The sequence below is a fragment of the Cyanistes caeruleus genome, chromosome 18 (genome assembly GCF_971803275.1).
Source record: "Cyanistes caeruleus chromosome 18, bCyaCae1.hap1.1, whole genome shotgun sequence".
Classification (NCBI taxonomy): Eukaryota; Metazoa; Chordata; class Aves; order Passeriformes; family Paridae; genus Cyanistes; species Cyanistes caeruleus.
The window spans coordinates 3,095,354-3,120,709 of NC_141718.1; the positions used below are offsets into that span (position 1 = coordinate 3,095,354).

The 25,356-nt window shown below is 43.6% G+C and overlaps 1 protein-coding gene across 5 annotated transcripts in view; it reads left to right on the top strand.

The window, feature by feature from the left end:
* The first annotated feature begins 56 nt into the window (after positions 1 to 56).
* The window catches only part of MLXIP (MLX interacting protein), a 46,594-nt gene continuing 21,294 nt past the window's right edge, over positions 57 to 25,356 (top strand). For 4 of the 5 annotated variants that reach the window (XR_015277639.1, XR_015277641.1, XM_086855416.1 and 1 more), the window contains exons 1-2: positions 2,944 to 3,336; positions 25,168 to 25,274. Coding sequence is in view for 3 of the 5 variants with exons in the window: in XM_086855416.1 (XP_086711542.1) it covers positions 2,966 to 3,336; positions 25,168 to 25,274 (478 nt within the window). In the remaining 2 variants the exon portion in view is untranslated. Of the gene's footprint in view, positions 383 to 2,943; positions 3,337 to 25,167; positions 25,275 to 25,356 lie in introns of those variants that run through there. The other variant, XM_086855418.1, reaches the window with a different exon arrangement.

A 25,356-nucleotide genomic window follows, 5' to 3' on the forward strand; every position in this document is an offset into this window, starting at 1 on the left:
CAAGACAGATATAAAGTGTCCAGCTTATTTTTAGTGTTCTGTGTGCTCTGTCCCAAGGTGGCCTGCAGTTCCACAGGCTGGAACAGCTCTGCTGGCTCTGGCTCCCAGCGGGGCGAGCCTCAGCCTGCTCCCACCTTGGCTCTGTTGCCTCCCTCACATTTACTGGGGTGCTCCTGACATTCTCACCAGCCCCTTAAACTCACTATCCTGGAAAGGAAACTATGTTTTAGTTTGTTTTTTTTCCTTCTCCAGATTAGTGAATTAGACCAGGAGACGCGTATCAAGGAATTCCATACGGGGTGGAACTGGAGAGAGAGGAAAGGACAAGTAGAAGCAAGGTTGTAACTCAAGATGGGTCCCAGAAAGAAAGGCCTCTGAACAGGTAAGGCTTGTGCCAGGGAGTGAGCAGTAGCAGCCTGGAGCAGGGCATGGCTGGAGGTTTTCCCTGTGGTTTCCTGGGAGCAGGATGGGCACAGAGCCCCGGCAGAGTGGGGCACGCTGGGCTGGACTCCTGCGCTCAGCCCTGGCCCAGGCTGTGAGTGATTCCCTGAGTTCTTTCCCTCATCAGTGTGGAAATGCTTATCTTCCTGTCTGTAGATTTGGGAGGATAATCTCACCACTAAGTGGTGTGGAATACACTGTGGGCATTAAACAGCTTGGATGGCTTTGTTCACAGTGTGTATTACAGTCAAATTCTTCCTGTGCTAAAAGCCAATTTTAGGGAATTGATGTTCCTTGAAGGATCATCAGAAGCTGGTGGCCTGTGTTTCACCTTGCACTGTGGATTGATGAAAAACATGAAGAAAAGACACACTCAAAAGATGCTGTGGCCTCTAGGTGTTTCCCTGTGCCTCCTTGCTGTGGAGCAGGAGAGGATCACTGGCAGTCTTGAACTGTTACTGATCACCTAAATGCTCATCTTAAAGAGCAAACCAAGAGGTCTGTCTCCAAAATAAGTGGATTTATTTTAAGGGATGCCCCTTTCCTTTCATCTGTCAGAGGAGAAACACCCTGAACTTGTGTTGTAGCTTAAAGCTGCTGCCCTTTCTTTAAGTTATGGAGTACTCCTGACTCTTCCTAGAAAATTGCACTGCTACCTAATGATTTTATTTTAACAGGTTACCCATCTTTTCCTGCAGGAGGAAACACTGGCATGCTTTGAATGTAGTGAGGTCAGTCCATGCTGTTGCCATGGAAATACTTTATACAGTGCTGCTACTGATGTGACTTTTTTAGCTCAGGTTTAGTTCTTAACAAACTACATGGGAGACTTTTAATAGGTATTGTTAAATTGTGAATGTTGTTTTGAAATGTTTTAAATTTTTTTCTTACTTAAAATATTCTCAGAATGTTTTGCTGGGAGGCAGCACTTTTTTCCTTTTTTTTTTTTTTTTTTTTTTTTTTAAGCAAATGTTAATATAGGATAGCAATAACCAGATTTGAAACTAAATACAACTGGCCTTTTCTTCACAATTTAAGTAATTTATGATGCTGACTAAGAGCTGAATGCTAGTTTTGGTTTTTAAAGATCTGAGACAGCTCTCACATGATGTGATCATTCCTTACTGTTGCTTTCATGTGTGGAGAAGTGTTTGACCTACCACTCCTCCCCTAAACACAGGGATCAGCCTTGATTCCTTGCTAATGGGGAATGTCAAATCATTGCATGGGCGTAATTGGGATATTGCAGGGATGCCTCTTCTCTCCTTGCCCAAGACTTGCTCTCAATTTTTTAAGTCTCCCTTGATCTTATTTCTGGTTTTACACACCAGAAAAAGTAGCATTTGGCTATTTAATGTTTGGAAGCTTTTTCCCTCCTGAGGGTGGCTATGTAGAAGAGCCCGCTTTTTCATTTTAAGTGTGAGGTCCTAAAACTGAAATAATATATGCAATTTAGTATAAATGCTTTGGAATGTGTGTCCTAGGATCCAACTACTCTCCTGGTCATGGAGGTTTACACTGCAGGGTAAATTTGAGATCTTTTCTCTCGACTTTGTGTATACATACATATGTGTATGGGGTTTTGTGCTGTAGGATGGTGCTCTCTCCCCATACCAGCCCTGTTGCCACGTTTTTATGTTAACTTACAGGATCCGTTGCTTCCTTTATGCTTTTGAGAAGGATTAAATCTGACCTTCACTTTCCTTGGAACAACTGTGATTCCTTCACTTTCCTTTTTATGTGCTACTGAGCCAGGTACTGGATTAGGTGTGAGCCACCAGCCTGGCAGCTGGTCCTGACCTTTCTGTGACTGTGCAGGTCTCCAGCTTCTCTGGCTGCCCTGGCTTCTTGCAGACTGCTTCTGGAAAATAATAAGCAATTTAGTGTATTAACGACAATTAAATTATTGCTAGCGCAAACGCTCTCTCAACATTCTTCAGCCATTTCTGGGCTGTCCTCTACATCTCGTGTTTCTCACAGCTCCCTTATGTTTGGGAATGTTTTCCATAATCGTTAGAGCTGGAAGGGACCTCTGGAGATCCCCTGGGTCCAAGCCCCGTGCCCAGGCAGGGTCACCTGGAGCAGGTGACACAGAAACGCATCCAGGTGTGTTTGTCTCCACAGAGGGAGAATCCACGGCCTCTCTGGGCAGTGCCAGCGCTCTGCCACCCTCAACGTAAAGGAGTTGTTCCTCGTGTTGAGGCAGAACATTTCGTGCTTTAGTTTGGTTTAAAAACAATAAAAATTGTCCTGCTGGATGGAAGCCCCGCTGGATCACTTAAACCAGCCATCCTCAGGAGTGGGGACATTCTTAGCACAGGGCAGCAGCGCCTTCCCCTTTCTTTTTCCAGTGATCCTGGCGGAACCTGGGGGTGTGTGTCGCCCGTTGTCCCCATCCCGGCGGGGGCAGGGCTGTGGCGGGGCCGCTCCGTCGCCTTTAAGCGCGGCGGGGGCCGGCGCGGGGCGGAGCGGGGCGGTGGCGGCGCAGAGCGGGCGCGGGCTCGGCCGCGGCGGCAGCGGGGCCATGGCCGCCGACGTGTTCATGCGGCCGGCGCGGCTGCTCGGGGCGGCGGGGCCGCTGTCCCCCCGCACGGAGCCCGACGAGGACTCGTCGGACACGGACGACGGCGGAGCGTCGCCGGGCGGGGGGCGGCGGTGCGGGCCGCGGCGGGGGCAGCCCCCGGGCCCGCAGATCATCCACTCGGGGCACTTTATGGTCTCGTCGCCGCACAGCGAGCACCCGCCCAAGAAGGGCTACGACTTCGACACGGTCAACGAGCAGACCTGCCAGACCTACCAGTTCGGGGCGGCCCGCGGCGGCGGCGGCGCCGGCGGCCGCCTCAGCATCGACGCGTCCCTCACGAAGCTGTTCGAGTGCATGTCCCTGGCCTACAGGTACCGCCGGGGGCCGAGCGGCCCCGGCAGCGGGTCCCGGCCGCGGGAACAGCCCGGGCCGGGCGGGGGAACCGCGCCGGGGCCCGGGACCGTGTGAGGGGCGGGGTCGCAGCCGAGCGGGGACCCCCCGGCCCGACCCAACCACACGCGAGGGTTCGGTGCCGCTTTTGTTTTCAGCGAACTTGGGGACCCCGGCGGGCGCTTCCCCGCAGGCCCGAGGCCCGTGGTTGGGGTGAGCGGCTGTCGCTGCCCCCCCCGCCCTGAGGGCTGAGGGCTGAGGGCTGGGGTCCCGTTCGCCCCGGCTGGCAGCTGGTGCCGCTGGAAAGCCTCAGCATCCCGCGGCCAGGCTGGGAGCGAGTGGAAGCCTCTAGTGCTAAGCAGAAACCCTTAAAGGGCAAAGTGCCCCGCTCGATGTGAAACCCGGCCAATTTTCCTTTTTCCTCTCCCCAAATTTTATTTTTGTAAGTAAGTCAAGCAAGCGGGCTCTGTCGCTGTTTCCTTTGTTCCTGTGGTGGCTGCAGCTGGCAGCAGCACTTCCTGGGTTTATCTGCACCTTTTGCTCAGAGTTCAGTTGTGCTTTTCATCTCTTCGGTAAGGCGTTATATTCCCATTTATCCCCTTTGTCTGTCATCCAAAATGGAGGCAGAGCTGTGGAATAGAAGTGTTTTGGAAAGATGTGTGTCTGCTCGAGTCTTTTGTTCCGTGTGATATAGCAGAAACCGGATCCAATCTGATGCTCTCTGCTGAGCATATTTTGGAAGTTGATTAAAAGGGTTGATGGAAAATGCCTCTTGGCATATTGACAGAAATATTTATTTTTGTCTATAGGAACCACGTTAGCTTGCTAAAAGAAAATTAACTTTGGCCACTCCAAATTCCACTATTTAAGTTCAGTGAAGAGGAAACAATAGAAACTTGTTCTGTACAGTAGCAAGAAGATGTAATGTAAGTAATCCTAAAATTTTAGTGATATTGGCCAAGAATGTTATTAGTTATTGGCAAGAGACTGACCTCAGATAAGGTATGTGCAACGGTGGGCATAAGTACTTTGCACTTGCAAAAGAAATAAAAATGTAAGCCTTAATTAAAAATTTATCAATCTGCCTTTATTGTACAATCTGGGAGGAACTTGCAGAGGAACCACAGGGATTGTGAAGGACAGAACTGGATTGCTCCTGTGCATCTGCTCCTTGGCCTCTATTACCTTTGTTTTATTTTGTGCTTTCACTAGTGTGTCCTTGGGATTTTGAAACTGAGGATCACATCTGGTACAAAGGAATAATTCTGTAACACTGACTGACAGTATTGAACTCTGATGTAAGTGAATAAATTGAGCACCAAATTTATTTCAGAAGAAATAATTTTATCCTGCTTGCTGGTGGTAGTGTGAGGCAAGGTGCAGAAAATATCTTCTTAGAGGCTGCCAAAGAAAAGCACATTCTTAATGATTCTGTCCTTGTGTGCCTTAGGGTTTGCTGAGTTGCAGCCCTGAAGCATCCTGCCTGGATCCATCCTGCTTTCTGAGCAGCTTAGGGATACAATTTTTAAATCTGCCAAACAAACCGACTGTAAACTTTGGTCTAAAAAGGATTAAAGTAATTCTGGAAGGTCTGATTTGAGGTGATGAACGTGGCTGTGAAGTGTCTTTTTAACAAATGATTGAGCCTGTAGGTTATAGGTCTCTCTGTCCACACCATCCTCAGGTTGGATTTGATCTTGGTTGGTTTATGGGGATGCCTGATGGGCTGTTCCCTCAGCTGTACCTTTCTCATTGTTGCCTGTCAGATCCAGCACTGACAAAACACACAGATTCTGTGTTAATGTTTTCTGTGCTGCCTTTGCTGGGTAGAAATGCACTCTAGGAAAAAACTGGGGGTGTGGAAACCAACAGCAAAAAACTGTAACACAGAAAGGTGAAGATGTGTGGATTTTGCTTTGTGTGGGCATGAGCTACCTGCGGAGCTGGGCGATGCAGCCGTGTTAAACACAAACCCAAGGAAGCTGCTGTAATGGAGCTCTCTGTGTAATATTTATTTACTTGTGGCACTCATTGCTGGTATTTCAGTGTTTAAAAGTTTAAAGAGAAGCAGTAAAACGTGTGGTACCCATTAGCTTTGCTGATGCACTAGAAAGCAAAGTTTTTCTAGATTACCTCGGTCATTACCTGGGTCATTACCTCGGGTAGTTTGTTTGGAAGCGACCAAATTTATGCTGGATCACGGATTTAATTGTGCTGTAAATTTTTTTGTTTGGTTTTGTGCTGTTAATAGTCAAACTTTTTATGATAAAAAAAGTTATTTCTAACCACCAGGGAAGCAATTCCCTCATGCCTTTGAGCAGTACAAACTAATATGATTCTGATTTTCATCACAGCTGTTTCAGTCACGTAGCCAGTTGCACAGTTTGAAAAGTCTAATTTCAGAGGGGAAAATATACATATAGAATACTCCCCTGTACAGTGAGCAGATTAAAACGTTTTTTTAAATTAATAAGTTACTTATAAACACTGGGATTTACAGCAGGTGTCACACAGGCTGTACTTTATCTAAATGTCACCGTTTCTCATGTTTCTGATGAGATTGATTATGGGAGCTGTACCACACTGACAGAGAGAAAAGAACATTGGTTTTCCCCTTTCAGCTCCTTCATCTCAGCTCTTTAAACCAATGTGACCTTGCAGACCTTGACGTGTAGGTAGCTAGAATTGACCTGTTGCAGGCAGGCCACTTTAGACAGGCAAAAAGATCTTAAAAATCGTTCTTCTCAAAATGAGAAAGACCTTTGACACTGCTTGTTCTAATGAACTGTGCTTCTGGTACGTGACCTACAATACGCAAAATTAAGTTAAATTTTATGTCATCTTGATATTTAATTTAGTAAAGCCCTCTAATAACTTTACCATTATCCAAATAATTACTTTACCCAGAAATAACTTCCAAAAGCTGAGCTGTAATCAGAAATGTTCCAACAACAGCCTATCATGAAGGTTTTTTTCCCTGAGATTGGGACAGAAGAATTTTTTCTCCTTGTTTTGGCGACTTGTTGTCTCCAGTGAAAGAATCATGTTCAGCTCCATGTAGAATGCAGGCTGAAGACTTCTGTGAGGTGAAAAATTGTGCTTTACAAAAGGGCACTGTAAACCATTTGTTGCCCTGACAGTCTGGAATATGGGACATTGGACTTCCTTGTGGAAAGCTCTGCTTTGGGAAGACTGATGCATAGTTTAAGGTTCAAAACCTGAAATAGGAACTTTCCTGAACTGCATATGGAGCTCTGAAAAATGGATGTTGGGAATCAGTGACCTTGTGCTAGTTTATCTCTAGGATAGAAATGCAAATCCTGCTAAAATGACTAATGTAATTACTGCAGGGAGTAGGAAATGCAGTGTATTACTCCTGGAAAAAATAGATTTAAGACAATTCTTTATTTTCTCTGGGTGTAAAATGGATAAGCGACATTGCAGATTTCAGTTACACTCTGCCAGTGTGAAGAAATAAGGGGTTGATAAGGCTCTGAGACCATGTACATAATTTATTTTGTGTATGAAGGTTCCCTTCTGTTCCTCCTGCTGGGGAGGCAGTCCTGCAGTGGGGAGAGAGGGCTCCTCAGATGTGTGTGGTCCATGTACATTGTATAAACAAAGCACAAGCTTTATTTTAGGAATTATTAATGATACTACTCACACTTGGTGGTGTTTTTTAAACTGTTTTATATCATTATGTCAGTCATTGCTTATCTTCGCATAGGGCATGGTAGGGTAGCTGCAGATTTATTCCTAGGGCTCATTTATTCCTAAGTAGCCTCAGAGTTCTCTCACCTCTTAATAAGAGCTTAAGGAACATGCCAGGTGTTGTAGTTGAGGTAAGAGTGTTAATGTTGGCATGAGATCCTTGTCCAAAACCCTCTGGATCCTGCTTGCTAAAGCTGCACAGAGCAGGAGAGTGGGGTCTGGGAACTGGGACAAAAGCTGCCTTGTGGACAGCTTGCCAGGTCATTTCTAGATTTCATCTCTCCTCTTTAGCAATATGACTCCTTCACTTGATGCAGATGTAAGCCAAAAATATTCCCTTCCTCAGTGGACAGACGTTAGGGGTCAGCTTGTTTCCAGAGCACCTTTGCCACACATTCTTTGTTAGTGCAGTCTTTGGGGAAGTTCTCAGGAGTGCTGATAGCACTTGGAGATTAAAAACTTCCAGAACTCAGTTACATATTTCACATGCTCCTTGTAGAAGCTACTCTGACATAAACACTTATATTCACCTCTGAATTTAGCCAAACTCGAGCAGAGTTGCTGTTACAAGTTTTTTTCACCACAGTAAGGGTCCCTTGAAAGCAAGGATGCTGTATTCAGGGTGCAGTATGAATCAGGACATTGGTACTGAGCCTCTTACCCTGCTTATGTCAAATGCTTGATATAGTCACAAGCTTTTAAGCTCTGTGTAAGATGCAGTTTGAAATTCCACCTTGACAACCTTGAACCTTAGGACGGTTTGCAGAAGGGTTGCTGAGCTGTTCTTGTCTCAGAGACGTATTTCTTTGCCAAAGTAAACATTTAGCAGCAGTAGTGTGAGAAGGCCTTGGTTCACCTTAAGGTTTTGGTGTCTTCAGGGCTACAAATGTCTACAGGAAGAACAGACAAATTCTGTGGACAGAGGTTTAGATACAGGGACAATTTTGTTTGTTTTGCTCCTGGCTATTTCGGTGTCTCTGCAGACTGGTTTCTATGGACCTGGTTGGGCAGGTTGTTATGTAGAGGTGTGGGGCACAGTAGTCATCTTTTTCATTAAAAAAGCATATTGTTATCATCTTTTGATCTACCATTTAATCTACATGTTTTGTTGTAGTTCTCATCTTGTGGTTTTGCTCACTAAACAGATGTTATTTTCTGGCTTAAATACGACATGGATTTTGTAACCATCATTTTTGATGGATTGCTGAAATAGGGAAGAGGGAACTAGTTTGTCCTCAGACTGCCAGTTCTGAAAACTTGTGCTCTGAAAAACTTGTGATCTGAAAAAAATTTGGCTGAACTTTGAAATTTGGCATTATTTTTAGTAATTTTAAGAAGATTTTGTGCTGTATGATTATGATGTGCTTTAAATGGCAACAGAAATTAATATGTTGATTTCCAGTTCTCCCTCCCTTACCCATTTTTATTTCTTTCTGCTGAGTGACAAGAGGAATTAAAGCCAAGAAACCCAAAATTCAGGTCTTGGCTTTACTCATGTTTTTCCACACTCCCCTTTAGTAGGTCACTGAACCATTCTTGTTTGTTACTTTCCCATGTGGGGGAAAAAAATTTCCATTCTTTTGGAAAGCAGAGTTGATATTCAGTCACTTGAGCAGCTGCTTATCTGACTGTGTGTCCTTAAGCTATGATTAGTCTTAATCAAACAAAAGGGTATCTAGTGATGCTGCAAGCTGGGAAGGGGTGGGGAGGAATAAAGGGAGCTTTGTAGCCATTTGGAGCTGAAGGCTGGGCATTTCTGGGATGTCAGAGGCATTCTGACAGGCTTGAAGAAGAGAGTGACCTCTTTAAGTTGCTATGGGTGGGTGGAATTTTTCCCCTAAAAACCACACTCAGAGATCTGTTATAAAGCAGGAAGAATTGAAAGGGCAAGGAATGAGGCTGGAAGCTCGCTGAGATTTGAAGTTAAAAGGATCTTTGAGGAATACATTGGGTGAATTAGAAAGGGCCAAGATAAAGCCACATGAAGATCTGGATGGTGTTAACAGAGGCCACAGGGATGGAAACAGGAAAGAAAAATGAGATACTGCAAAATTCAAGTCAAACAAAGGATGTCTCAGCTGAGTGGGTGGGTTTGAGCCCAGGTTACAAACTCACTGAGCCCCTGTTCCTGAAGAAACACCCTGCAGCAGGGGTAGATGGAATGACAGCAAGAAAAGGAAATCTCTAATCATGGTGAGGAATGTGGTGAAGAGGTTGGAATTGTACTTAGATGAGTTTTGAATAAAAGGACAGAGATAAATCATCATGATGAGTTGTGGAGAAAAGAGGATGTCGGGTGTAATGCGGTTCAGGGCAGGAGAAATGGGAATGAAGGGAAAGAATATATGGAAAGTAAGGGTTAGATGTTGGAAGGTGTGGCTGGAGTTGGAAAAGTCCAGTGTTTGTTCCCCATGCTTTGATCTGTGATGGGAGAGTTAGATAGGAAGCACTTGATGAGGGTGTGCCTGATAAAGGAGAGAATGAGCTGGATGGACCCAGATATGGAAGTTATGGGTGATTGAGCAGTGAGATGGGGACAGGAGATCTGGAATTCCTGGTCTGGCTCTTCTTATGCTGCCCTGCTGCCTTTTGCTGGTGGAGAGAAAGGGTTCTCTTTTTAAAACAGAACGGCAACAACAAAAAAACCTTATCAGCTGAGAAACCTGGACCAGTTTGGGTTTAATCTGGTATTTTATTTTTAATTAACAGACTACAGGCTATATGCTTGCAACTTCCTTTCTTTGTATGCAGAAATTAATTGCATTTACAGTTTCCCTCATCTGTCCTTTGATATCTTAATATCATTGGCACAAACAGTTCTTTAAAGACAAAACTTCTAAGCTACTTCTGAGGAAAAAGACAAGCTTTCTAAACTCTTTGATGGCTATAGAAATATTTTACAGCTTTCATACAATTTTCCTTTTGCTCTGGAAAGGAAACCTTTAACATGTCCATAAAACAATTATGAAGATGATTAGGAAAAGTACTTGTTTCAGTTGCCTCCAAAGAAAATAGAGTTGGTTCTTTGTGTTTCAGACAGTGATGGAAAAACCTGAATCTGTTTTTAGTGCAGGCTTGAGTTACACTATTGTCAGAGTTTCTGAAGCAGGAAGGCTTGAAAAATAGGGTTAGGAAAAGCAAGGTTCTTCAGAAATTAGTTCTAATAGTTTTAGTACCAGAAGAGAAATTCTGAACATGGTCTTTTCAAATAAACTCTTTACTCTGCAAACAGAAATGGAGGGCTCCTTGTCTGTTTTCCTGCCTTGGCTCCATGCACTGCAATTGTTCGGCTCTGCCTCCCTTTGTTAAATCTACTGTTGGATTGAGCAAAAGTTTGCTTGAACTCGGTGGGGATAGTGTTTTATCTTCCTGCCATTCCCACACCAGTGACAATCTCTTATCAGTCTCCTCCAGGCTTGATGCCTCTGAAGAGCAAGTGGTAAGGAGAGCCTGGGTGACACCTTGGTGTTCTGTGTGGTGTGAATGGCTGCAGGGGAATTGCCTGTTCCCTCTCTGTTAAGCAGATTTCACTTTGTGCCTTAAGGTATGGAAACCCTTGAGTGCTGCTTAAGAGCAAGCTCAATAGCAGTTACCTTTGTGAAAGATTAGTATTTTTAGTTGGCTGTCCAGCCATTACATCAGTGGATAATGGAAAATGGGATTGGAAATGACCATAAGAATCCATCTAGGCCCAGGGAAAAGATTCTTTCCCTTGGCTGGTTATCCAGACCATGGCCACTTGTAAGGTGTATGAAGGTAGAAAGCCCACAGTGTTAGGAGTGTTTCTCAGGGCTGTCACCTTTGGGACTGTAAGAGAAAAGGTGACATGCCAGATGGAAAGGGCTTGCAGGGCACTGCTTGGATTATCATGTAGCAGGGTATTAGTGAAAGAATCTGATTCACTTCAATTAGTGATATGTCAGTGTGTTTTGGCCAGAATACTCCTGACCTACAGATAACCCTTTGCCATGACACGGTTGGTGATGTACCATGATGTGAGGAAAAGGTTCAGCTGTTTTAGTAGCTAAACATTGCTGCTTAATGAATTGGTCTCTTTTCCTGAAAAGCACAGAAAATTTTTAATGACTTGTTAAATTTTAATGACTTGTTAGAGAGCTTTTTATCCTTGGTTTTTTGTTTGCAGCACATTATCTACAACAGTAATGCACAGTTAGAGACCTTTTTGTCTCTCTACTTGTAGTTTAGCTGATGGTTTAGCTGATGGAAGCAGTGGATACAGCCCTTTTTTCTATATTTTAATGCCTTTTCTTACTGTATTTTTTATATGTGGTATGTCTTCCTACATACAGAGATAAATGCTTTTTGTTTAATTATAGTAGGAGATTCTGGATTTCTGTAGGTATATTTATTGCTCCTTTATACCACTCCAGAGCAAGCAGAGAATATCTTTATGGGTAGAGTACATATGTGGTGTTTGTGCTTCTGTTTCATTGCACATTAACAGTATTTCCCTATGCATTCTCCCAGTAATTTGGGGAACAAAGAGCAGAATTTAGGGGGACAGTTGAGAGCAGAAATAAGAGAGTTGAGGCTGCTTTCAACTGAAGGAGCAAGGAAGAGTGGTTGAGAGATCACCCTTAGTCCATGAAAAGCTGAAAACTCAGGTAAAAGAGTCTGATGCTTATTACAATTTGGTTCCTCTGTGAGCTTGAAAGGGCTTCTTCCATCTTAGGAGATGAAGGGTGGTCTTGTCATTGCTGATTTTGGGGCTTACTTGTCCCAGTGCGAGGGAATTAAGAACAAGAATTGAAGAGTGCAGCCTTAAGGGTGACTGAGGGGGTAAGGAGAAGATCCAGATCCACTTGCTCTTGTGTAATAGGTTTGCCCTTCTTGAGAAATGGAAGTGAGATAGCAGCTGCATTGTTTGTAGCTGGGTTTTGCAAATCTTGGGGGAAGTGGCAGCTTGCAAGTGTGACCTGGCCCAAACCCTTTTTGTGGGATGTCTGCTCTTCCTGGCTTTGTCCTTCGCTGCTGAGGCTCCTCAGAGCTGTCTGTGCTGAGAGCTTGTGGGAACACCAGAGCCTTTAGAATCAATTTGGTAAGTGCAGTACCTTGGTCCTGTGTCCTGCCAGGTGGAGGGAGCGAAGGAACAAAGGTGTGCAAGTGTTTTGTTCTGAGGAGTTAGTGTTGCAGCTTGTACAGCTGCCTAGAACAGATCTGCAGAAGCACAAAGTAAGCAGGAGGAGATCTTTTCTTTTCACTGATCCTTCCAGTGGAGGCTGTTAGTTGTCAGAGATCAGCAGGGCTGTTCTTTGAGAGATGTCTGCATAACAAGATTCAAGCAAACACTGCAGAGGCACGAAGGAGGCTTTGCTTCTGGAATCTGTCAAGTTCATTGTTTTCAGAATTCTGTAGCATGGGATGTTTACTTGAAATCCTGGCCTTCTTTCCCTCTGCCGCTTTGTTTACTCTCCCATCCCTCAAGGTCCCATAGTAACAAGTGCTCTGCCTGCAGCAGTTCAAGGACACAACAGCTCAAGTGACCTTGGCCAGCATGGCTGGGAGACCCCTGGCCAGGCTGCAACAACTCAGTGACTTCTGTATCCAACACAAAACCTTCCCCAGCCCATGTGAGCTTGTCCAAAACACTTCTAGTCCACATTGCCTCATCTGTGCCAGGGACTTGGTTGCCTTGACACCAAAATTCTAATATAGGGCAAGGGTTAGACTCACTCCAGCCAGCCAGAGTGATGATACAGAGCCCAGGCCTCTGTAGTAGTGCTGGTGTATCTTTGGAGCAGCTGGAATGTGGGGTTTCACAATAGATCTAAAAATAACTCGGGCCTACAGCATTTAGTTACTGTACGTTGATGTGAATGTGATCCATCACAGGCTCTTCGGCTCAGTTCTTCATGCTGCATCTTATATCCAGATTTTAGGCTGCTCTTAAATCTGGTTTGTCCTCACTGTCCACCATTCACAAAAAGACAGAGACCAAATGGAGAAAGAATTGTGGAAGAGCTTCTCATGTCTTTGTAATTCTTCTTTGAAGTCCATGACTGCTCTTGATTATCTTTCTATCATGCAGATTTTTGCTATTGGTGCTGTGGTGTGACACTTGATTAAGCCTGTGTTAGTTGTTGAAAGTGGCTACTTTGGAGGCAGAAGTGATCAAGGTAACAAAGGAAAGGGGTGCACATGAAAAGGAAAACTTAAAGGTGAAAAGGAAATACTTGAGCTTGTGGATCTGGCAGTTGTTAGAGAAGTGCCAAACAGGAAGAGGGCAGTGGAAGATCTTGTTGCATTCCTGATCTGCCAGTCACTGGATATGGGTATTATCTGCTGCCACGTTTCCCAGAGCAAAGAATATAATTAATTTTGTTCATGGATGGTCACTCTCTGCTCATCCTGATTAATTTCTGTATGTTTACATAAAAGCTGTAGTCTGAGTAAGCTTAGAGGTGGCTAGTCAAACTCTATTAATAATATTTACAGTGATAACTGTGCATCAGGAGAACTCCCAGTATTTGAGTGAAAGGCAACACAGCAAAGTCCTGGTCCTGCTAAGCTGTGTAGTGGATTCAGGAACAGCTCTGAAATGTGCTCATGTGTTAGCAGCACACAAAGGTCTGGATGTTACATACCATGCTTCTCATGTTAGCTCATCCTCTACAGTGTCCAAAGAATGTATCACTGTTTCCCTGTATAAACTCGTACATATTGGTATCTGCACAGCTTAGTCCAGCTTTCTGTTTGCTTGGTAAACATCTGTCCCTGACAGGATGGAGGGAACTTGGATAGAAAATGTGCTGGTGGTGTGCCAGATGTGGGAAAGCATGAAGCAGTGAATCAACTACTTGCTTTTGCTGTTTAAAACACAGCTTTTGAGGAGGAAAAATGAGTGCAGGGGTTGTAGAGGAGGTTTGCCACCTGGTAACATACAAAAATTACTTTTCTGGATTAGAAGATATAAAACTCATAGAAAGGAAGGAGTAAGTAAAGGGATTTGGATATGGTTGTGAAATATTTAGATCTGTTAGAGTCAGAGAAGCTCTTTGAATGTTGTCAGCTTATTTCAAATAAACCTAGTGTTGGGATGAGAGAGCTAACTTGATCAGGAATACAGATATCCTCAAGGAGGAAACTGCACTCATTTCAGGTAATTATTATTAACCATGTTTGATATAGAAAACAGATATTGTGAAATAATGTCTTTGGGAAACCAAAACAATCTGTCCAAAAGCTGGGGCATCCAAGCTGTTGAGTAGTCACCATAGTGGCTGTTCTCTACTAAAGATATTATTATCCCTCCCTGTTCAAAGCAGAGTCCTGCCAAATCAATATAGATACTTAACTGGGGGGGAAGGTGTCTATAAACAGCAGAAAGAGAAACTGTGTAGTCCTTCAGTTCACTTTTAGGGAGTGAATTAATATACTTGCTAATATCATTTTCCTGTAGAGCTGGGAGTGGCTGGTTGTTGGGAGCTGGCAGGAACACCACAGGGACAAGCTCATCCTGTTGTGACCCTTCCCCAAGCACCTGCTCACCCACTGCTGGGACAGCACGGGGAAGGCTGGACCTGTGGCTGTTCTTACAGCTCTTGCCAAAGCAGGTGCCAAGTGCTAGAGTGAGCTACGGTGTTTTAGTATCAGCTGGGAAAAAAATTCCTGGCAGCATTTGGTCTCTGGAAGCTGCAGATAAGGGCAGAGTGTGTGGCTGTGGCTGCTCTCTGTGGTAGCAGCCCTGTTCTGTGCTGCTGCCTGAAGGTGCTGGGGATTCCATGATCTTGTGAAAGCACAGAGCCAGTATGTTTGTGACTGGAATGACACTGTGATCTGAGTAATTTCTCCTGTGAGGAAGGGTAATCTGCAGTCAAAGAGCTTGGGAACCAGAGGCATTCCTAAATTCTGCTCTATCTCTTTGCTGTGTGAAATTGTTAACCCTTAATGGAAACCATGGAACTAGATTGCACTTACCTTAACAAATCAGCAGATGTTACTGAAGAGCACAGCTTAGCTCTCCAAGTAGATGTATACAATTCTGCAATAAAAGCTAATTCATTATTGTTCCTAATAAAATTTTGGTCTGTGAAGGCTGTTGTTTAGGAACTCAGCGTGGATCCCATCTGTTTTTAGTATCCAGTTGTACAGTAGAACCCTCAAATCTCCAGTAAAAATCTTAGCAGAGCTTAAGGAGACTAAAACTTTTATTAGCAGTTTTTATTAGCACATTAGTAGACTCAATGTCTAAGCTTGGCATGTAGTAATTATAGGCTGGGTGCATGTAGCAGACTTTTGGAAATGGGGAGAGAGATCCTAGGATATTTTGGGAGGTTGCTTCTCTCCATAGCAATAAACATGTAAAAAGTTATTTACCTTTCACATGAGCTTTCCCAAGGGACTGTGATGCCCCCAGGATAGGACTCTACAGAGTGAAGGTTGAGACTGGGTTTTTCTGATTTTGGCAGGTAGGAAAAACAGTTCAAAGAAAATGCTTGAGTGAGGGTCATTTAGTGGCTTGGTTGTTGTTTTGCTTGTAGTAAGATTTGTGAAAGTGCTGATGCATGTTTTACTGGTGAAGTCACCACTTGCTTTGGGACATAAACTATCTCAGTCCAGCTGTGTCTTTTAAGTGGTGCACAGGTGAATGGCATGAGAATTTTTGAACCATTTTGTTACTTGGTATTTAATCATGGTAGTTACTGGGAGCAAACAAATGACTTAATAAGGATATCATGCAATTAAAAAAGGTCTTTCTCTGTCACTCACCCTATATAGTGAGGTTAAATATTGCTTTATGAAATTAACTGCTAGGAAACATTTATCAGTGCCCTGTGCTGTGCATAGTTACCATAACCACCATCATTATAAAGTAACAGATCCAACAATTCAGCAGGACTGGAGCCACCAAGGACAGGGTTGATCTCTCCATCTGTGTGTGGGAACCTGGCATTGCCCTTGGCCTGTCCAATCCTAGACAGACGACGGGAGCCATCTGGGAAAAGTGTGGGGAGGATTATGTGGCATGAGCATTATTAGCTGCTTCCCTGCCAGCCCCGTGTCCCAATTAATTAAGGAAGGGTCACTCACACAGCCTTCCCTGCATCGCAGCAGACAAATCTTCACAGCTCCAGTTTGTCTGGTGACCCAGAGCTGGAAGTTTGTTTTCCACTCTGTTTTCTCTAAATGTTCAACCTTCCCGGGAGTGTGTGGTTGTGGATGGGGGCAGCCTGGGGAGTTTTACTGCGCAGTTTGAGATGTGTCAGCCCCCATGGCATGACCCTGCACAGGGCCATGGGATGTTCACCATGAATCAAAGGGCTGGTTTTGGTGAAGCATTGTCAGAACACTTGATTGCACACAGATCCCAGAAGGGTCTAAGTGGAGACTTTTCCTGTGAGTTGTGCATGACCTTTTAGAGGCTCCCCGCACCCATTCCACATTGTTTTACGTGAGTTCTCAAGGAGATTTCTCCTTACACCGTCTTTCTATTGGATTTTGATGGATCTTTGAGTAGTTTCAGAAGTATTACAATGGTGCCTTTACCCTGCTTCTGTCTCTTGTGTAGTTTCTAGTTCAGCTTTTATGTAAACTTTGAATAAACTGTGTGTGCTGTTGCAGTCTTGTGTTTGTAATAACTGAATTTGGGAATCAGCCTGGTGTTTTTCAAGCTGCAGGGAGCTGGTTGCAGACAGCTGGGATGAAAGCTTTGTGTCATGGGGAGAGCTGAGGGAGCATCTCTGCTTTTGCAAACCCATAAGGGGCTTTCAGAATAAGATCCCCGAAGTCTTGAAGTGTATTTATAGGCTTGTAATGTTGTTCAGAGAATGTTACAGTATCCTCTGTGGCAGAAGCGCTGGTTTCGGGTTTCTGAAGCATGGTAAACAGCTCTGGGCTCTGGTGGTATGTGTGCTGCTCAGAGAGCTGGGCTGATATGCCACACTGATAAGGTTTGTTTGGGTTTTTCAGAAGCTCCATGTGCAAAAGATCTTTTAAGTCCCAAATCATTACATCTTGATCAGTTCATTAATCTAGGCTGGGGCCTTAATGTTGAAGAAGATTCTGACACGTTTATAGCTCTCTATACAAGAGGGTCCCTCACCAACAAACATCCTTTTAAATTAAAATGGAGGTGTACTGCAAAACCCTATCAGTTCCTGATCATCTGTATTGGGAAATAGCATTTTTGTAGTGACTATTGTGATTCTAAGAATGCTGATAAAAAGCCTGTGGCAGAAATCAAGTCTTAGGAAGAAGTGGAAAATTTCAAGACACTGAAGTAAGTAGGATCACTTCCCTTTATATTGAAGCAGCTCTAAAATGACACTTCTTTCCACCATGCATGAGAGCACATGAAGCACTCCAAAAAGAAGGTAAACAAAATGTATTGGAAAAAAAGAAGGAAAACCAAATGTACTGATCTGAAAAATGTAAATCTAATCCTTGCTGTTAGCATTTTTAGTGTGGGGTGTGTGGCTGGGATATGCTTGGCTGCTGTTCTGTCCTTGCTTTGCCACTGACACACTTTGTGCCCATGGGCAGCTGCTCTCCATCCTGGCATTTCAGATTTGGGCCATGAAAGGGGTGGGATTTGCCTCTGAGCCTGGATCTTAGAGTACTGTGCCAGTTCTATGTGTCAGCTTCTTTTTCCATGATGGGGTTTCTGGTAGTTCTTTAAGAAGGTCCTGATTTTTGACAGTGGAAGTGTGTGGCCTTTTATAAAGTGTTAATATTTATAAAGCCACAAAGTACGTGACTTTTGTAAAGAGGTGAAGTTACAGCAGGGATCAGGGAGAGGTTTTGGGAGGGTCAGCAGTGATAGATGTGATGGCAAGGCCCATTTTCTCAGCCTTTTGGCTGACATATTAATGACAGTACTTTAGAAGTGTTTTTCTTTTTTTGTTTTTCCAGTTCTGTAGTAGCGAGCCACTGTTGGACAAGCGCTTGAAAAGCAGGAACATTTATAGAAATATCCTTTGATTTCAGACTGGAAATGAGAAACTGTCTGAATATTCTGAGTCTTTAAATAGCCACTGTCTGAGGGACACCATAGCCTTCAAGTCTCCTTGATATTTTTACTGTTCCTTATGTTTTCCCAGTGCTCTTTTTACCCTTTTGTAACCTGCATAAAACCTGCAGCTGGTGAAGGCATTTCTCAGTGGTCCTTCCCAGCTGCCTGCAGCCTCCCCCTGCACACAGCTGACCCTGGCCATGTTGTGTTTGACTAAAACTGCAGCAAGCAACTCCTTTCCCTGGTTGACACAGAGGTGGTGGTATGAAAAACTGCAAGGTCAGTGTGATAATGCTCCCAAAATGTGAGTTTTTCTGCTGTCCCTGGAGTGGCTGCCTTGGCATAACGCCTGCCTGGTCATTCCTGAGTCCAGCATAGACCAGGTTGTCAGAGCAAGAGCCCAGGCACTGCAGACTTCCATTTATGCAAATTACATTAAACTTCCAAGCTTAAAATAGCATTGAATTTATAAAATAAATAAATCAGCATTTCTTGTGGATTTGTTGGGGCAGGAATATTTGCTTCAGGCATACAGCTGACCTTTCACTTTCCTGTTCCATTTCAGGAGGTGCATACCTGAGCCTGCCTGCGTGAAATCAGTCGAGATAACATGTTTCTTGGCAGGTGTTGCAATTCCAATTTGCTACTGGCTAAATTTGATCTTTGTTTTTATTTTTCTAACAGTTCTTAATTGATAATGCTCATGACAGAGGAAAAAATATTTGTCTGGTCTGGTATCTCTGTCTTCAAGATGGAAGTATTATTTTTAAAAGGTGATGAATCAAACAAAGAAGGGATGGTTTGGTTGTTTTAAAGTGATTTACTTCAGAACAAATCTCCCTGTTGTCCTTCTTGGTCTGTGGGCAATAGAACATCCCTCCACAGCCCTGAGCCTGCTGCTGCAGGAGGATTTCAGGGAAGGAGGGTGAACCAGGTAATGAAGCAAATGACCTGCCCTAAATCTGGCTTTTAAAATGAGCTCTGTCTGGGATTAGTATCCTCAGGCTGCAGCTGGGATTAACTTTGTAGGTAGGAATTGTAAGATGCTAAAACGTGGTCTCCTGGCTAGTCCTACACACGTTCACACCGTGTACGGATGTTTTGGTTTCTCTTGCCTGCCCCTTTGCTCCAACACACAATGCATATAATCTGATTCTCTGAATGAACCTTTGTTTGGAAAAATACTGTTAGTTTTGGCTCTTAGAGAGCTGAGCTGACAGGCCCAACTCCCCAACAAAACAGATTGGAGATTAAAAAACAAACCAAAACCACGCCTTCGAAAAAAAATGCTGGGGAGAAGCCAGAAAGTTCCTTTTCTGTGTTGCTGAAAAAGCTAATCTAATTAGCTACTTTACTATCAAGTCTGATTTTTGTCCTGTTACTTAAATTAAGAACCTCATTGCCATTACCCATAATGAAAGTAAAATTCTTACCCTACCTGAAAAAATTGCATGATCGTGTACAGGAAAGAACTGGGGGAGGCACAGAGGAAGTGGGTTTTGAGGCTGGAGCTAATAAGGGAAATGAGAGTTGTTTTAGCACAGGAGCAGGGGGAATCCACTACCTAAACAGGAAAACACAGGTCATTTCTGTAGCTTGCTCCCATAAACTGAATTGACAAAATTCAGATTTGAAAACAAAATAATTTGTTTACAACCATAGCACACTAGACTCTAGAAGTGATTCCTGCAGACATGCAGTGGCTGCTTGGGCTATGCTGGAAACACATATTTGGGCAGCAGGACAGGCCTGTGGAATCTAAACCACAACACTTGGAGGTTTGTGTTTAAATTCCATGTACCATAGATCTTGGCCAGATGCTCTCTGAGTGCAAGAGAAAAATTAACACCTCCTGAGCTAGGGGAGCCAAATGTAGCCAGAGATTTTCCTTTGTCCCTGTGTATCAAAAAAAGGGAAAGATGAGAGGGTGGAAATAAGGGTTTTATGTGCAAAGCACAGTGTTACATCAAAAAAATCCATGTCCTACTTCCAGTGCTGTCACTCACACACTTTGTAGCCATGGGATGTAATTCACTCTTCCTTATTTTAGGCAGGAGATCTGCATTCCATCCTCAGAGGGTATTTTAAAAACTTCTTACTTGGTGCAGTGTTTAGTTCACTACAATCCCAAGATCACTTCCCAGCTAGAATTCCTGCTCAGCCACTTTTACATGTTATGGTGTGAAGAACGAGCTTAAATTTTTCTGAATGGGAAAAGGGGGTTTTTCAGGCTGATGTTTATAGCAATGTCTTTCTTCCCTCTTGCCTTTTATTAGAAAGGGATTTATTTAAACATCAGGCTGTGATACTGTTGTGAGTGTTTCTGAGGGAGATAAAAATGGGGAACTGCAAGTTGTATCAGAAACAGCTGAATAAAGCATTTGAACTGTATAAAACCCATAAGCTCTACCATATAGTTTCCATTTAATTCACATATATTCAAACCACCTGTTAAGTGGAGGATATATGGAATTTATCTTAATATTTTAAAGTCTGCTTCTCTGCCTCTTCAGTGCTCTTTGTAGAAATCAGTTTCCTAAAATGCTGGCATTTCTTAATGCTAATAAGTAATGAAAAATCCCCTAAGTTTCTTCTGGGTTTGCACAAAGATAAATTTCCCTTTCTGCTCAAATCCGGAGGGTGCTTGTGTTGTGGTTTTATGCTGACTGAAGTCCATCTTAAAATCCTCTGATGAAGGGAGGAGAACAGGGGATTCTTCTGTTGTGAGTCATCTCATCTCAGAGCTTGATCTTGCTTCTACAGATGTCAGAAGGAGTTTCTCATTGAGTTTATTAATTGAATGTTGTTTCAGTGCTAGGGAAAGCTACTGCTTTAAATTTTGCGGCAGTGAATGGCATTTCATGTGTATCTGTTAACAAAGAGGGTCACCCCTTTGCCTTGTCTCTTGTCCAAAGCATCACTAAAATATCCTGCAAGATCATTAATTGAATCTTACTAACATAGAATGATGAGATTCTAAGAGGCAAAACTTTGCTTGTAAATTGATGCTGTCAGGGTACTGTTAGAATACAAACCTGCTCCCTAATTACATTTCAGTTGATTGAAGAAAAAATTAGATGAAAGGTGTTGAAGGGAATCAGGTCACACTCTCACAGTACATGTTTGTTTCTTGTGCTTTGCTGCAGATTTTGTGATGTTTGAAGGTTTGTAATTGTTTTAAAGCACAGCTGCTTTCACTGGAGTTTTAGAAGTGGAGAGTTGTGAGAGATCAGTGCTGTGTTATCCATCTGTCTGCTTGGATCTCAGTTGCCTGAGGTGGTGTAGTTCCTGAGCTGGGAAAACACGTGTAAAATCCTTGGGAACGGACTCCAGTCTCTCTTGGTGTGTCCAGGACTCGTAGGTGAATGTTGCAACAGATGGACGTGGCAGCCTCAGGTGCCTGCAGCCTCTCCTCTGACAGCCCTCCAAAGCACGTTGGGGTCACTGCGTCCAAGGGGATTTCCAGCTCTCTTGGCTGTTGAGCTGAAGCTCTTTTGGCTGGTTTGCTGTGATCAAATCGCTTGATGAGGACATTTGGACTCAGGTGGTGGAGATTTCTACATGGGAGACTGAGCTGAGCTGCTGGAATGCATTGCAAGTCACCCATCGTGATTTTTTCAGCTGCTTTGATTTGATCTCTGTGTGATAGTGAGGAGAACATGAAAGTCACCTGTTCTTCCAGCATTGCTTACATGAGCTGAGCTTCTGGCAGCAGCATTGCCTGCAGGATACACCCGGGAGCCTGGCTCCCTGTGTTGCTCAGCTTGGGCACTCTGTGCAGCACCAGCATTCCCACCAGCTGTGGCTGCAGCTGTCCTGGCTTGTACAGTGCACTGCTGGGTCCAGTTCTCCCTTGGGATGTTCTCTTGCTGCCCTCATTGGAAGCAGCATCCCTGCAGAGCTGCAGCAGCTGTTGGAGAGGGGGCCGGGATCATGGGTGTGCTCTTGGGTTGTGCTGCAGGTACCTGGTGATCATCCACCTGCTGGGAAGCTGCTCCACATCTGCTGTAGGAGTTGGTGTGGTCTTACAGAGCTGGCAGGAGCAGCAGCCAGATGGTCTCTCCAGTTGTTTGGGTTTTTCTCTTGTTGTTTTGCTGCTTTAAAATCTGAAGACTGCTTTCAGTTAGGCAGCTGCTCTCAGTCACAGTGCTGTTCAAAGTAATTGACTTTCCATTGACTTTGGAATTTGGAATAGTGTCTAAATATTGTTGTCAGCTTCATGCTGATTCCTCTCCACTGAGGCTGAAGCCGTTTCACTTATGACCTCAAGCTGGACTTGTGTTTTGCTCCCATGGGAACTAAAAATAATAATTATTTTAAGAATAGGTTCTTAATCACTTCCTTCTTTTGATGTACTAGTCTTGTTTAACATTTTCTAAGAATATAATTGAAAATATTTTAAACTATTTGTGTTTTAATTCCAATTTTAATTAGCTCTTTGAAGATGCAAAGAGTGTACCAGACTTGATTACAGTTCCTTTTAGTCTTTTTATAGAAAAGCATTTGCTCTTGTTATTCTGAGTGCAGATTATTAGAGTTTTGTTGCTTTGGCTAACTGTCGAGTCACACAGAGCTATGAGGAGATGAACATTAAGTTGACAGATTTCTTAGTCAAAGGCATGTAGGCACTTTGTCAGTGCTGGTGATGCATCAGCACCTTAATCTCCTGTCTCCAAACTGTTAATGTACAGATGAGAAGCAGGAAAATATTTGTTTTAGTGTGTGTTTAGAAGGAAAGACAAGGTGTGAAGTGGTTCTGAAGCAGAGCTGGCTGTGCAGGGAACACTGAAGGTGTTGGGATGGTTTGCAGTGATGGGAGAAATATTAAATGGGTGGAGATCCACTCTCTGCCCTGACTCATGGGTTGGGTAACAGTGAGATTAAATAGTTTGAGATCTTTCCATTAACTACAAGTCTTGAAGTTTAGAAATAGAGTTTTGGGAGATGTATTTCAAAGATGTAGATGCACTACTGAAAAGAAATAATCCAGAAGGATTTCCTAAATGTCCGTGACCCTACAGAATCTGATGGTACTGAGTGACTTAAAGCCCAGTGACAGCGCAAGTACATTAACAATAATTTTTCTATTCCTTGCTGATGGTTGACATAGTTTGCTCTCACTCCCAGTCAATGAAGTTGCTTGCTCCAGCAAGTCTGCTTATCTTGGGGATGCTCATGTTCCATTTTGTGTCCCATATTTTGTTTATACTTGATTTTTTATCAAGCACCAGCATTCCAAAGGCCACAGCAGAGCCTTGTAGCGTAGCCCAGTGTACAGCCTACATCCCAAAGGGGCAGCTGGGCATGGACAGGGCTCACAATCTGGTCACTTACCTGTTCTCTTGCTGCTGGAAATTTGCCTTCTACTGCACTTCATACCTGGTCTTTTATCTGCTTCCTCATGCATAAAATAACATTGCAGTTTAATTTTGAAGAGGACAAAGAGGGGGGAAAAAAATTCACAGTCAGGCAACATCTCATCTGCTGGTGCATTGCTACAACCTGTTGCCACAACTGACATTTTATATAGTAGTAAAATTGAAAGAGCAGAGCTGGTTTTCTTTACCTGTCTCTTGACTGAAACCTGACATTTGCTTCTCTATTACTGTCAAGAGTTGTGGGAGTACCTGAGTGTGAGAGCAATTGTGGTGTCAGCAAGGGAGGAAAGAAATGGTGAGCCAAATATGTGAAAAAAGTTAGTTTAATATCCTGGTAATGGCAGCTCTGGCATTCTGGTTGCTTTTGTTTATGCTGAGGACTTTTTACTTGTTTATAGTGTTGCAAGTTTTATTAAAAGGTTTCTTTTAATAAAACTGCTGTTTCCCAGACCAAATAGGAAACTGGGAATTATCAGTTCTCCAGCCTCAGGCTCTGTGCATGGGGGCTTTAGTGAGCCAAAGAAAGTGCCTTGCACTTCTGTAGGATGTGCTTCCTATTGCACAGCAGTTTTCGAGCTTAAATGTGAAATGAGCTTTTAAGGATAAATAATTCCTCTCTGCATTCATTTGTACTGAATGTGTGAAGCAAATGGCCTGTGCCAGGGCTCTGTCTGTGCTGGTACATCTCCAGTGCCACTGCACTTCATGGCAAAGACCATTCCTGACTGACCATGTGCTCAGGGGATCTCTTCTGAGAGGGCAGAGTGCTTGTAGGTGACATTGCTCCTGTCAGTCCTTCGTGTCCATCACCCCTTGACCTGGTGCTCATACTGTGTCAAGGAGAACCTGTTTCCTTTGTTGTTGTGTGGGTTGCAGTTGGTATTGTTGGTCCTATTCCCTCATAGCAAGGTTGCACAAACAGCACAGGAAACAAACTTGGAAGATGTGGGGCTAAAACCCCCCCAAACAAGAAGGAGAACCTGGGATAGGCACAGTTCTTATACTTTAATCTCTGGTTTGCAATTTACTGTGTCATGAGTATTTCCTACTGCCCTGACAATAGTATGGATTAATGATTCATAAAAGGTGTGTTTTAAGGGCTGGGTAGTTTTTGTTTATACAGTGCTTACTAGAGTCCCTGCTGCTTCTTCCTTTTTCCTTCCATTTCCCTTCCACCTCCCAGGAGCATTCATGCATAAATCATTTCTTTTTCCAGCCTTGCTTTTCTTGGGAGAAAATTTACTCTTTCTAGCTTGTTGGTCTACCTTTGTGCCCAGTGTAGAATTGGTAGGTTATGTTTTTTCTTGAGCCAGAGCTGGCATTTCATTCCTCCTTTCCAGTGTTACCAGCCTGGAAAATCAAATAGAACTGTATCTGATCAAACATGCAAAAGCCTCTTAATTTTAAATAATCTCAATCCCAGTTGGTGGAAGCGCATAGGCAGGGATTAGAAAAGATGTGATACTGGCAAAGAGAAAAGTGAAATTAATTTCTTTCCTACTGATATTTGTGAGACTAGTTGTGACAGTTCTTAGTTCCTATGGAGAACTCTGAAAATGAAATGAAGACCGGATTCATCTCTGGCTCCTGGCTCAGTGAGCCGTGGACAGCAAAAGCTGTGACTGGCCAAGCATGGTTTGTTGCTGTTTTATGTGTTGACAGTTTGGCTGTTTTATGGGAATGCTTTGTCTTGAAAGGAAGGGAAAAAGGAAAACTGAAAGCAGAATGATTTGTTGTCTCTTTTGTTGCAGTGGAAGGTTGGTTTCACCAAAATGGAAAAATTTTAAGGGATTGAAGCTTCAGTGGAGAGATAAAATCCGTCTCAATAACGCCATCTGGAGGGCCTGGTACATGCAGTGTAAGTACCGTGCTGGGGGCGGGTCTTCCCTAAGACATCGGTGAGAACAAGAGAATTGCAGTTATTGTCTGGTGAAAAGCTC